We start from the raw sequence: 14091 nt of genomic DNA, 5'->3' as shown, positions 1-14091 counted from the left end.
CCAAGCAAAAAGACCATAGTACTGTAGGAAAATAGGCAGGGGCTATAAACAATAATCCAATGAAAAGATGTTCAACTTCCCTCATATACTGAAAATTTTAAAATTGCCATAGAATATTAATGCTAGAGTACTGTATAGTTCTTAATAATTCATTCAACAAAGATTTAAAACAAAGTATTGCAAAAACACTGTATTTGCAGCCCAAATGGTACACACAGACATATTTCTCTCCTAAAATTTCTGTTTTTTTTCACAGCCAAAATGAATTTTTCTTTTATTTCCCCAGAACCTTTTTAATTAAGGTGTCAAAACTTCATGCATTGCAGAAATATAACGTTAGGAACATTGTGATTTTTCCCACCCTACCTGCCCTTCCACCCACACTCCTACACTTCTTCCTCCCTCCTACCCAATTCCCATTCTTATTTTTACTAAGATATATTTTCAATTAACTTTATACACATAAGGTTAATTCTATACTAAGTAAGAGTTCAACAAGTAGTATGAAAAAACAAACCGTTCCTCAACAATTGAGAAAAGGGCTGTTCAATGGCATCACATCTCCAAGTGCTTTATTCAATTTTCATATTGTGATTATTTTAAAATTAGCTCCCACATTTAAGGGAGAATTTGTGGTATTTGTCTTTCTGTCTACCATATTCATTTTATCTAATAGTCCACAGCAGGACATTCATTTTTTTCCACATTGTTACTGATATAAACTGGTGCTCCACACTCTCTTATATAGCAGCCTTACCAGCTCCCATTCCCACAAACAGTGGATTAGGGTACCTTTTTCCACACATCTCACCAGCATCTGTTTTTTGTTGATTTCTGTATGAAAGCCATCCTAACTGGGGTGAGATGAACCCTCACTGTGGTTTTGGTTTTCATTTCCCTGATGGCTAGTGATCCTGAGCATTTTTTTTCATGTGTCAGTTGGCCATTTGATTTCATCTTTTGAAAAATGTCTCGGGTCCTTTGCCACTTCTAAACTGGGTTGTTTGTTTTGTTGTTGTTAAATTTCTTGAGCTCTTTATGCATTCTGGTTATTAATCCTTTATCAGTTGCAAATAATTTCTCCCATTCTGTCAGTTGTCTTTTCATTTTGCTGATTGCTTCTTTCACAGTGCAGAAGTTTCTCGATCTGATGTAATCCCATTTGTCGATTTTGGCTTTTATTGCCTATGCCTCTAGGGTCTTTTACAAGAAATCTTTGTCTATGACAATGGCTGACATCATTTTTAAGACTTATTTATTTATTTGAAAGTCTGAGTCAGAGAGAAAGAGAGAGATAGAGAGAGAGAGAGAGAGAGAGAGAGAGGTCTTCCATCGAATGGCTCACTCCCCAGATAGCTGCAATGGATGGAGCTGTGATGATCTGAAGCCAGAAACCAGGGGCTTCTTCTGGGTCTCCCAAATGGGTGCAGGGGCCCAAGGATTTAGGCCATCTTCTACTTATTTCCCAAACCATGGCAGAGAGCTGGATCAGAAGTGGAGCAGCTGGGTCTCAAACTGGCACCCATATGGGATGCCAGTGCTTCAGGCCAGGGCATTAAACCACTGTGCCACAGAGGCACCCCCTGACATCATTTTAAAATCAGTACTTGATGACTGTATGGTGAAGAAGAGGAATAGATTAGATCAAGGTACATATCCTTCCTTATCTCTGGGAGAGAGCAATGGATTCACTTGTTCTGGCTATAGCCATGCTCACTGTGACTGTGCTTACATCTTTAGTGATATCCCACACAGAAGTTTCTGCTGTCGCATGATCTCTCAGAGCTACTCATCTCAGAACTCTGGTTCTATAAGTAGCAAATGCTATGGAAACCTAGCACCCCAACTGATTTCTCTGTTTTATAACAAAATGGATAGCAGGCATTTTAGCCTAGTGATTATGACCATGTCCTCAATGGAGTTTCTGAGTTCAATCCCTGGCTCCAGCTCCTGACCCCAACTTCTCAGATTCAGACACTGGGAGGCAGTGGTGACAGATCAAGCATTGGTTTCCTGTCATCTATGTGCAAGACTTGGATTTATTTCTTGGCACCTGGTTCTGTCCCAAGCCCAGCCCCAACTAAGTGGGAGATTTTTCTCTCACTTTTTTTTAATAGGTGATTTCTTTTTTATTTTATTTATTTATTTTATTTGACTGGTAGAGTCACAGACAGTGAGAGAAAGAGAGACTGAAAGATCTTCCTTCTGTTAGCTCACTCCCCTAAATGGTCGCTACGGCCAGCACTGCGCCGAACTGATGCCAGGAGCCAGGTGCTTCTTCCTGATCTCCCATGACGGTGGAGGATCCCAAACTCTTGGGCCATCCTCCACTGCCCTCCTGGGCCACAACAGAGAGCTAGACTGGAAGAGGAGCAACTGGGACTAGAACCCGGCATCCATATGTGATGCCGGTGTCACAGGCGGGGGATTAACCAAGTGAGCCATGATGCTGGCTCTGAGATTTTTCTCTCTCTTCATAGACTTATTAGGAAATAAACATGACTAGGGAATGTTGGAAATAAAAGAAAAAGAGTAATTGTGTGAAGCTATCTTCAGCTGCCTAGCAAGGATACAAGCAATAATGTCATTTTATATTGAGCAACTATCCCTGAATTTTGGAATATTGAATTATTATCTATTTTCTTAATCAATTTACCTACACTACAATCACTCATACTTGATATGATATCTAAACTACATATGCTTTGTGTTCAGTTTTCTCTGGGTCATTTGAGTTTGCTATTTCATAATTTAAGTGGGGTTTCCTTCCCAGTACCAGAGTCAATTTATGAAGCTATTATCCTGAAATGGATACTGTATTGTACACAATCTCTTGAATAATAATCATTTTCCAATTATGCATGATGGTACTTCAAAGACTTCTTGGTGCTTGTTCTTATCAACAGCACAGTAGATGACTGTGGGTTACTATTTTCTACTCTAACACCCAGCCCCTACCCCAAATTCCTACATACTGTAACAGAGAATATGCTTATGTAAAGAATCTGTTTTAATCATAATTTACAATGCTTTCTTCCTGAAGGTCACCTTCCTAGGATTTCCTGAACCCACAAAGCTGCTAACACAATCTTCAGGTGAAATAGCTGTAGAATCAGTATTTAACTAACAAACTTATCTATAATCATCCCCAAAAAATAAAAATAAGATGGTATCATTATCACACTTATATGTAGTTTTCATGAATACATACAAATGATTCTGTAATTAAATACATAGGGCTAAATCTATCCATTGACTGCTGTTTATTTTTGACCTTGCTTAGAGTTTTTTCTATAATTCCACTTGGAGAGAATGCTGTTTCTATTGACATATAATTCGCATAGCCAATGTGAATCACTTTAAACTGAAAATCTCAGTGGAACTGAAGCACATCCATACTCATACTGTACACTCACATTGTATACAGTGTGTTTACAGATTTGTGAAAACAACATTGCTATGTAGATCCAAAACCACTTCCCTATCCCATAGTCAGTCTCTTCACTAAGCAGTCAACAGCAAGTCCCCAGACCACAGGGCAGGCAACCATCATATCCTTCAGTTTCCTTTTTAAAATTTTTTAAATTTGTATTTATTTATTTGAAAGGCAGCCTGACAGAGAGGCAGAGGCAGAGAAAGAGATAGAGGTCTTCCCTCTGTTGGTTCACTCCCCAAATGGCTGCCATGGCTGAAACTGGCCGATCCCAAGCCAGGAGCCAGGAGCTTCTTCCAGGTCTTCCACGTGGGTGCAGGGGCCCAAGCACTTGGTACATCTTCTACTGCTTTCCCAGGCCATAGCAGAGAGCTGGATCAGAAGTGGAGCAGATAGGATGCTGACCAGCCCCCATGTGGGATGCCAGCACTGCAAGTGTTGGCTTTACCCTGTACACCACAGGGCCGGCCCCTTTCCTTCACTTTCTATAGGTTTACATATATTTGACATACCATAGGAAACATTCTGAGACCATATTATCTATCGCAAAGTGCTTGGACACCACCCTTTAAGCGTGGTCACACATAAAAATGAAAAGGATGTGAGGTAATGGACAAGATAAATAGTTGGATGGAGCCAATCCTCAATGTATGCAGTTGCAAGTCATTCTCATGGAACCATAAATTGTTACATTTTAAATAATCATATAAAAGTATTTAAGGGGGCCGGCGCCGTGGCTCACGTGGCTACTCCTCCGCCTGCAGCACCAGCATCCCATATGGGCACCAGGTTCTAGTCCTGGTTGCTCCTCTTCCAGTCTAGCTCTCTGCTGTGGCCCGGGAGGGCAGTGGAGGATGGCCCAAGTGCTTGGGCCCCTACACCCACATGGGAGATCACGAAGAAGCACCTGGCTTCTGGCTTTGGATTGGTGCAGTGCCATCCATGGTGGCCATTTGGGGAGTGAACCAACAGAAGGAGGACCTTTCTGTCTCTCTCTCTGAGGGTCTGTAACTCTACCTGTCTAATAAATTAAAAAAAAAAAAACAATTAAAAGTATTTAAGAAAATTCTACTGAGATGTTTTATATGAAATGTGAGGAAACATAGATATGATCAGGAAATCAATGTTTAATAAAGAATACAGTTCCTGTCACTTGTCACAGGATATGTCACTTATCACAGTTCCTGTGACTTGCCATTTGCCATGGGATGTTGATTCAAGGTTGCTGGTGCAGAATACTGAATTTGAGAAGTGTGTTGGGGAAGTGGATTAATTGTTTGGAGTGGTAGATGCAGGGAGATGAGCTCCTACAGTTCTCTGGATGTACCTATTTATTTAGCAATTAGAAACTCATGTTCCTAGCAGAGTACTGTAGGTCTGAGAGAGATATTAAGATGCAGTAATGAAGACAATGGCTGGGGTGTACACAGAGACATCAATGAATGACACCAGCCCTTCACTTCTTTCTAGAGAAACACATGTAATGATGCAACTTGCTGTTTTGTTTATCTGAACACCAACTCTTTCTAAAGATGCCAAATCCTCCCAAGCAAACTATCGAAATAACCACTCTTGGTCCCTTGTACACACAGGTTTACAGGTCTGCTGTGTAAACCTGGGGTGGTCCCCAAAGCCCTGATCGACCATGATGAAATCATAGAGGACAGGTTGGAGGGACAAAGACGTCTTTTCTTTTTTTTAAACTTTTATTTAATAAATACAAATTTCCAAAGTGCAACTTTTGAATTATAGCTGCTTCCCCCCATAACCTTCCTGCTGCCTGCAGCCCTCCCATCTCCCACACCCTCTCCCATCCCATTTTTCATCATGATTCATTTTTAATTATCTTTATATACAGAAGATTAACTTAGTATATACTAAGTGAAGATTTCAACAGACTGCACTCACAAAGACACACAAAGTATAGAGTACAGTTTGGGTAGTAGTTTTACCATTAATTCACATAGTACAACACGTTAAGGACAGAGGTCCTACATGGGGAGCAGGTGCACAGTGACCCCCATTGTTGATTTAACAATTGACACTCTTATTTATGATATCAGTAATCACCCAAAGTTCTTGTTATGAACTGCCAAGGCTATGGAAGCCTCTTGAGTTCACCAACTCCGATCTTGTTTAGACAAGGCCATAATCAAAGTAGAAGTTCTCTCCTCCCTTCAGAAAAAGGTACTGCATTCTGTGATGACCTGTTCTTTCCACTGGGATCTCACTCACAGAGATCTTTCATTTAGGTCATTTTTTGACAGAGTGTCTTGGCTTTCCATGCCTCAAATACTCTCATGGGCTTTTTAGTCAGATCTGAATGCCCTAAGGGCCGATTCTGAGGCCAGAGTGCTGTTTAAAGACATCTGCCATTCTAAGAGTTTGCTCTGTTTCCCACTTCCCATGTTGCATTGTTCCCTCCTTTTTAATTCTATCAATTTATTATTTGCAGACACTGGCCTTATTTATTTGGCCCCTTTGACACTTAATCCCATCTTTTTGATCAATTATGAACTTAAACTGATCACTTGAACAAGTAAGATGGCATTGGTACTTGCCACCTTAATGGGATTGAATTGGAATCCCCTGGCACGTTTCTAGCTCTACTATGAGGTGTAAGTCCAAATGAGCATGTGCAGAACTATACATCTTCACACTCCCTTATTCCCATTCTTATATTTAACAGGGATCACTTTTAAGTTACATTTAAATGACTAAGAATAATCGTGTTGTTTTCCAAAGTGATTTTTCCACGGAATGGAGGGTGATAGGTGCAGAGCTTTCTTGCAGAATGCTTCCTTGTGTTTCCAGAATGGACACAGATAAAAGAATAAAAAGACTCAGAGGTCTGATCTGCTCTGACCACAGTGACACAAAATCTAGGTCTCTGTACTGTGACTGACTTAGAAATATCTCCCTTTGGCTTCTAGCCGTGTCCTTGTCTGGATCATCACACTGTCATGCACATTATATAGGCTGAGGACACAGCAATCCCAAGACTTGGCTGTGCCCTACATAGAGACAAGTTCTGCCTGCAGAGGGCTGACCCTGCAGGCAGTATCTGCCCATGTTCTTCCCATTTCAGCTGAGACTCTGGTCTCTGATTCTATGCTGGGGAGATACTGGATGTCACCATTTCTGATTTTTCTCTTCCTACTCCCACACCCTTTACACACTTCATTGAACATGTCGGTCAGCAGCTGCCACGTTTATCTGAAGATAGATGTCCACAGAGATGAAGATTTGGAGCTGGGTGGGTTCCTCCCACTTTACTACATGGAATTAGAATGTGAGATGATCCAATTATCTTTTACAGTCAAGCCACGGCATATAGTGTCAGCATCTCAGTAAGTTCAAGGTTGTGACTGAGTGTGAGTACATGCTTGTGCCCGTGTGTGTCCTATCCTTATTGGCAATTTTGAGAAGTATACAGAGAAGTGTCAGAAATGCAGTCCAGTGAAAGTTGAGTTCTCTTCAATTCTTTTCCCTTCCACAGCAGTCATTTCCTTTTTTCTGTTTGCCCCCCTGGTCCCTCAGAACAGAAGAGAGGTGTCAACATATTTAAACCTACCAATTTGGACACATCCCTCTGATCCAACCTTTGGGGTATTGGAATGGTTAAGACTGTTGGGACCCACAGATGAGTCCTGCTGGAGTCCATGGAGATGGTTCAAGTTGTCCTGATACACTGATAACCAGGCATAAGGTCATGGTTAGTTCCCAAGAGGCTCAAGCTGGATATCACAGTCAACAAGGGCATAGTTGAGATGTGCCTGAACTAGAAACCATGAAACCCTGAGAACCACCACTCTAAATGGACTCTGTCCCACCATCAATCAATAACTCAGTTCTACCAGAGAGGAAGCGTTGGTGTTCCTGATCATCAAAATAAAAAGGGAAATAAATCATGTTTCCTAACGAGTCAATGTTTTTTTCACTAGGATGCTGATGGTTCTTTTCCAGGAACAATACAGAAACTGCATGAATTCTGGGATTTGCACACCTCATTTGTGCATGCTTCTAGTAACTGGGTTGCTACTTTGCTGCTTAACAAGGGGGTTTAACACCTTGTTGGTCACAACAGTGGTGCAAGCTTCTCAGACATTTAAGAGATCCACATGCTCATGTGTTCAGAACAGGGTGAGGAACACAAGTTGTTTAATTGGAGTCAGTCTGTCCTTGTGAGTTTCTTTTGGAATTTAACACCTGTCCCCACAGCAGGTCACCTTGCATAAGAGGGAGCTCATGGTGGGTCTCCTCACTTTGGGGGCAGAATTGCAGCCTTGCAATTTGCCTAACCTGTGCCTTCACATAACCTATCCCTCTCACTGTTTCATTTTGGTGTCCTAATCTCTTTTAGTGACTCCATTTCTAGCCAAAACTTGAATGAGACATTTTTGTGGGAGGTCGTTCATGTGTGTGAATTTCTTGGTTAAGTGACAGTTATGACTGTGCATTGAGTGACAGATGTGGAGGTGGAATGTGATCTGAAGATGAAGGAATCCCTACCTTCAGAGTGAGAGCCTTTATTCCAGGTACCAAAGCTGGAGGTGCACTCTGCCTTCTGTCCTGCAGCTAGGGAAGTATCTCTCCACCCTCATTCTGTGCATAAGGGGCCAGCCATCATGTGCTTGTCACATCCTAGAATCTTCAATGCCTAGACCTGGGTAATCTAAAATGGGCAGCAGTTTTCAGTTCTGTCTTGATATCTCATTAAGAATATTTCAAAATTATTTAAAGATTTAACACAAAATAAAATTTTATGTAATTAATTAGAACAAAAGAATCACGGGAAAAAACTAAGTGATTTAATGCACTAAGATTGTTATTTATTAACAAGGAAGCATTTTTATGTTCAAATTATGGAGGAAACTTGAGTAGTCAGAAAAGAAGAGAATAATGCCAATGGAAGAAGAAAAAAATGAGAAAATGACACTAATTCCCATATAGAAATGATATGTGGGAGTTATTTTATTTTTTTGGACAGGCAGAGTTAGACAGTGAGAGAGAGAGAGACAGAGAGAAAGGTCTTCCTTTGGGTTCAACCCCCAAATGGCCGCTATGGCAGCCGTACTGTGCTGATCTGAAGCCAAGAGCCAGGTGCTTTCTTCCGGTCTCCCATGCAGGTTCAGGGCCCAAGCACTTGGGCCATCCTCCACTGCCTTCCTGGGCCACAACAGAGAGCTAGACTGGAAGAGGAGCAACTGGGACAGAATCTGGCGCCCCAACCGGGACTAGAACCCAATGTGCCGGCACCACAGGCAGAGGATTAGCGTAGTGAGCCACGGTGCTGCCAGTGGGAGTTATTTTTAAATTCCAAGAACTAATTTAGATGGCTAAGCTACTTATAAACAGCAGAAAATATTCAGGTGCAAAATGTAAATGAAGAGAGGATAATTCATTACCAACACTGAAAATAAAGACACTTGAGGGACTAGCTTGGATTCTATCACAATAAGACATAAGTCCTGAAGTGAATGCTCATCTTTCAAAGAAAATATATTTTAACAAAGCTGCTTTCATAAGGGTTGACATATTAGAGTGGAAAATATACAAAGGGCCCAAAAATTTCCTCAGGTGAATATGGATAAGGAGACAAATGCATCCCAAAGCTGGAAAAACTGGCAGGTCGGGTGGTTATTTAAAATATTCAAAACCTCATGGGAAACAGAAATGCCGGCAAGTTTGTGTCTGCCTCTGAGCAGAAACTGGATTGCACACTGGATGCACCAAGTCCTTTCCAGAAAAGTCCATGAGGCTATGTGTGTGCACAACTTTTTCACACCACTAGAGGGCAACATCTTGCTGTCTGGTCCATACATAGAGATGCACCCTACTATTTGTAGGACCTTCAAATATCTGTCCAGGAAACAGGGGTATTCTACTTCACCTCAGTTACAAAGCCTGAACATCCCTCACAGTGGTTTGGAAACACTTTGCTTCACAGGAGTCAAAGAGACATCCCCAGATCTTCCATGTCCCTGTTAATGTTACCTACCCTGGTTCCCTGTGCCAGGGCTGGCACATCACTAAGTGGCAGCCTGAGTCTGACTGAGGAGTTGTTCTGAATTCCATGGTCTGACCCTTCTCCCTGATGCTGCCCCTCTCTTTAGGTGGCTGTGGAAGAACTACCAATATGTGCTGGCCTTCCATTTTGCCATGCAGGAGATCAAAAAGGAATCTCAGCTACTCCCCAATCTGTCCTTGGGTTTCTATCTCTACAATTCCTTTGACAGTGATCAGTCTACCCTGTGGAGCACTCTACACTGGCTGACCAGAGAGCATCATTTCATCCCTTACTACACCTGCCAGACACAGAACAATTCAGTTGCCATAATTGCAGGGACCAAGTCTGCATTTTTCAATGAGAGCAAAGAACCCTTTTGGAGCTCTACAAGATCCCCTAGATGAATAGGCCATGAATTCTGGAAAGAAATGTTGGAGCCTTTCCCACTTCTGGTGCTAGTGGAACGTGGATATTGACCTCACAGTCGCACAGTGATACAGAACAGATCCCAGGGGTTTTCCCGTGTTGTGAGACTATAAACTGGGGAAGGAGAAGGAAGAAAGGGAAGGAGAAGTGGAAGCTTAGAGCCTCCACCAGATTCCTGTGTAGATCTAGGCAGCCATCTTGCCACCGACTGGGAGTAGTGACAGCTGACTACTCACAGCCTTGTGCCTTACTGGAAATACCACAGCACAGAAAACTTTCCCTTTCCACTCTCTTAGGAGGTATCCAGAGGCCAATGGCTGTCAGATGGATGCAGTTATCAATCTGCTGAGCATTGAGTTCCATCTGAGACAAAACTGAGGGCCAGTTCTGAAGACCTCCAAGGAGCAATAAGTCTAAGTCACAGTTGTGTTGTGGTTCACCTGTGCTCTATGCCTTATTCTCAACAACCATAGTGGATCGTATCACAGATCTCCCAGTGAATGTTCATGCTTACAACTCTGTGTCTCCTAGATTAAAAATTAAAATATAATATTTGTATGGGATAAGAAGGAGAGGGAGGGACAGAAGGAGGGAAAGGGGGATGGAGAGAGCATCTCTTCAAATTTGAATCAGCCCAAAAGATGGGAGCCAGGAACTCAATTCAGATAAAAATGGGTGGCAGGTACCTAACTACTGGAGCCATAACCTGCTGTATCCCAGGTGTGCATTAGCAGGAAGGTAGAATCAGGAACCAGAGCCCAGAACCAGACCTAGAAACCTCCCTGTGGGACATTAGCATATGATCTAGTATCCTAAATGTTGGCTTCTCATCTCAAGGAATATTATTCACAGAGGGCTGCCCTTCACACTAGCAGCAATGATGTCATTACTGTCAAGTACATTAGCTGATATGAATTTTGTGCTTGAAAATTCATTTTGAAGAAAATCAGAGATGGTAAAGGATTGTCTTCTTTAAAACAACCTAAGTTATGCCCGGGTAATAAATAAGTTCCAAATTATCAAGAGATCCATGCAGTAAAGATTGATTTCTCTCTCAAATATTAAATTTCATGGAGGGTGGGATTTACTGGAGGTTGGAACTCTGCTCCAGAAATCACACAGGTCTCACTGCTACTAAGAGTATGTATGTGGCCGGCGCCGTGGCTCACTAGGCTAATCCTCCGCCTTGCGGCGCCTGCACACCCGGTTCTAGTTCCGGTCGGGACACCGGATTCTGTCCCGGTTGCCCCTCTTCCAGGCCAGCTCTCTGCTGTGGCCCAGGAGTGCAGTGGAGGATGGCCCAAGTACTTGGGCCCTGCACCCCATGGGAGACCAGGATAAGTACCTGGCTTCTGCCATTGGATCAGCGTGGTGAGCCAGCTGCAGCATGCCGGCCGCGATGGCCATTGGAGGGTGAACCAATGGCAAAGGAAAACCTTTCTCTCTGTCTCTCTCTCTCACTGTCCACTCTGCCTGTCAAAAAAGAGAGTATGTATGTACCACTGATATAATATTATGACTAGGATTACCATTTCATCTGCAAAGATACACATGCTCTATGGTGATGTCAAGAATCTCATGACTGTGGACATAATGAGAGATTTCTTTCTAACCCTGGGGAAGGTGTGGATTATGGTAGCAAAGACAGATATTGTTGTGTATGAGACGAACCACATGCTGCACTCTTTCCATAGAGACTTCTAATTTTCACACCACAGAAGGGAAATCCCTGGCCTCAAACACTTTCTCAAGACAGTGACCCCCTCCAGGTACCAAGAAGACTTTTACTTCAATAAACTGTGGTTTCACATTTTTGGCTGTTTACCTGTTGGGTCCTTTTGTGGAAAAATTGGAGTCCGCCCTCTCAATACTTTCGTAGAGTTTCTGCCAGGAAATGTTGATATGATGACCATATCTGACACCAGCTACCTCATCTACAATGCTGTGCATTCATTAGCACATGCCCTCCATGAAATCCTTCTGGAGAAAATGAAAAAGACATCTTTACAGGCTGCCAACCAGACCCTGCTCCTTCCTAGGCAGGTAAGTCTCTTCAAAAAGCATGGCTTTGAACACCTGATGATATACATAGGTGCTTTATTACGGTCAACATATGATGCTGTTTTCTTTACTTGATCAGTAAGATCTGTCAGAATGGAAGATGAGCTCCTTGACATGGGCTATTGGAAAGCCTGTAATTGCCTTCTTGTTGGGGATAATTCTGTTGAAAATCTCAAATTTGTTCCCTTAAATTAGGTATTATTTTGGAAAAGATAAATCATAATGTAGCATGAAAACTATGATATATTCTAACTCAAATCATGAGAAAACATGGTAATATTTAAAAAATCACATCTATATCTGTTTTTGGAATTTTCTCAAAAACAGAATATATGGACAGAATGACTACATCTGACAGCTGCTATTTAATCTAGAATGTTGTAGAGCAATCCTCCTTGAGACAGTTTTGGTGAAAAGTGAAATGGGTTCTAAGTTATATTTTAAAATGACTCTGATAAATGAACTTGCATTAGCATAACCACTATTACAAAATCTGCAACTATCAGGCAGCAGGAACTGTGGGTCCATTGTTGAATATGAGACCACTCCCGATACACCTAAGCATAAGATATGCCTCCTGAGGTACAGATAGATTTTTCATCCTAGCTTCTCTGGAGCCATTCCCTGTATACAGAATATGTTTATTAGCCCTTGTTTGAATGTACCAGGCATAAATGAATTAATCAAATTTGTTGAATAAATTAAATAAACCTAATATCTAGGAAAGCTAAATATGTATATTTAGAAGTTAATAATTATAGCTTTCCTCCAGCTTCATCCAATCTGGAAGAAAATCGAGTTTATCAATAGTGCTGGGGATGATGTATCTCCATGAATCAAGACACCATATGGCACACTATGATATCCACAACATTGTGAATTTTCCTGTGGTTCTTGGGTTGATGATTAAAATTGCAGAGTTTTCCTCCAAGAGTGCACATGTTTATGTGCCCTTGTTTGAATGTTCCTTGGATAAATAAATTAATCTAATTTGTTGAATAAATTAAATAAACCTAATATCTAGGAAAAGGTAAATATGCAGATATAGAAAATAATAATTAACTTTCCTCCAGCTTCATAAATTCCTGAAGAACATCCAGGTTGTTTTAAAGATTTATTTGTTTATTTGAAAGTCAGAGTTACACAGAGAGAGGAGAGGCAGAGAGAGAGAGAGAGAGAGATATGTCTTCCATTTGATAATTCACTCCCCAATTGGCCACAACAGCCAGAGCTATGCCAATCCAAATCAAAGATCCAGGAGCTTCTTTTGGGTCTCCTGTGTGGGTGCAGGGGCCCAAGGAATTGGGCCATCTTCCACTGCTTTCTCAAGCCAAAGCAGAGAGCTGGATAGTAAGTGGAGCAGCCAGGTCTCAAACTGGCAGCCATATGGAATGCCGGTACTTCAGGCCAAGGTGTTAACCTGCTGTGCCACAGCACCAGCCCAGAAAATACAGTTTACCAATAGTTCTGCACATGATATATCCTTCCATGAATCAAGACACCATACGGTGCACTATGATATCCATAACATTGTGAATTTTCCTGTGGGTCTTGGGTTGATGGTTAAAATTGCAGAGTTTTCCTAGAAGAGTGCACTGACCAATGCTTGGTCCTCAATGAAGAAATGATATAATGGCCTACCGACTTCAAGGAGGTGTGCTTACATTTCAATAGGGTTACACACAGATGGACCTGATATCCTTCTGAGACGAAATTGTGAACCTCTGAAATAAATATCAAACTTTAATTTCACTTCTTGACTATACATAATGTAGTCTTACTTACACATATTCTACGTTGATGTCTATAGAAAATGAAAGTTTGTAGAAGTCATCATACTCTTAGATTGAGCATATTTGCTCCTGTAGCAGTTGAGTGAATAAAATAAATGCAGCTAATGGATATGTTTTTCTTTTTATAGTGAAATGTACACAGCGTTGACATTACCTGTAGCTACCTGACTGTGCCATAGAACTCCAGAACATCTAACTCCCATTGAGTGAGAGAGGGAGAGAGGAAGGGAAGAGAGAGAGAGAGAGAGAGAGAGAGAGAGAGAATTTTCTAAACACCAATGTCCTTTCTCCAGAGATTGATTTTTAGCTTGTTTGTCAAAGATTAGTTCATTGTGTTTATACAGATTAATTTCTGGGGTTTCCGTTCT

The 14091-nt window shown here is 41.6% G+C and overlaps 1 protein-coding gene across 1 annotated transcript in view; it reads left to right on the top strand.

The window, feature by feature from the left end:
- The window catches only part of LOC138847817 (vomeronasal type-2 receptor 116-like), a 70218-nt gene that overhangs the window by 35147 nt on the left and 20980 nt on the right, over positions 1 to 14091 (top strand). The window contains exon 2 of the mRNA XM_070067633.1: positions 5026 to 5100. Within this exon, the coding sequence (XP_069923734.1) occupies positions 5026 to 5100 (75 nt within the window). The remainder of the gene's footprint in view (positions 1 to 5025; positions 5101 to 14091) is intronic.

This window comes from Oryctolagus cuniculus (genome assembly GCF_964237555.1).
Source record: "Oryctolagus cuniculus chromosome 16 unlocalized genomic scaffold, mOryCun1.1 SUPER_16_unloc_1, whole genome shotgun sequence".
NCBI classification, from domain to species: Eukaryota; Metazoa; Chordata; class Mammalia; order Lagomorpha; family Leporidae; genus Oryctolagus; species Oryctolagus cuniculus.
This window is presented reverse-complemented; position numbering and strand designations above follow the sequence as displayed.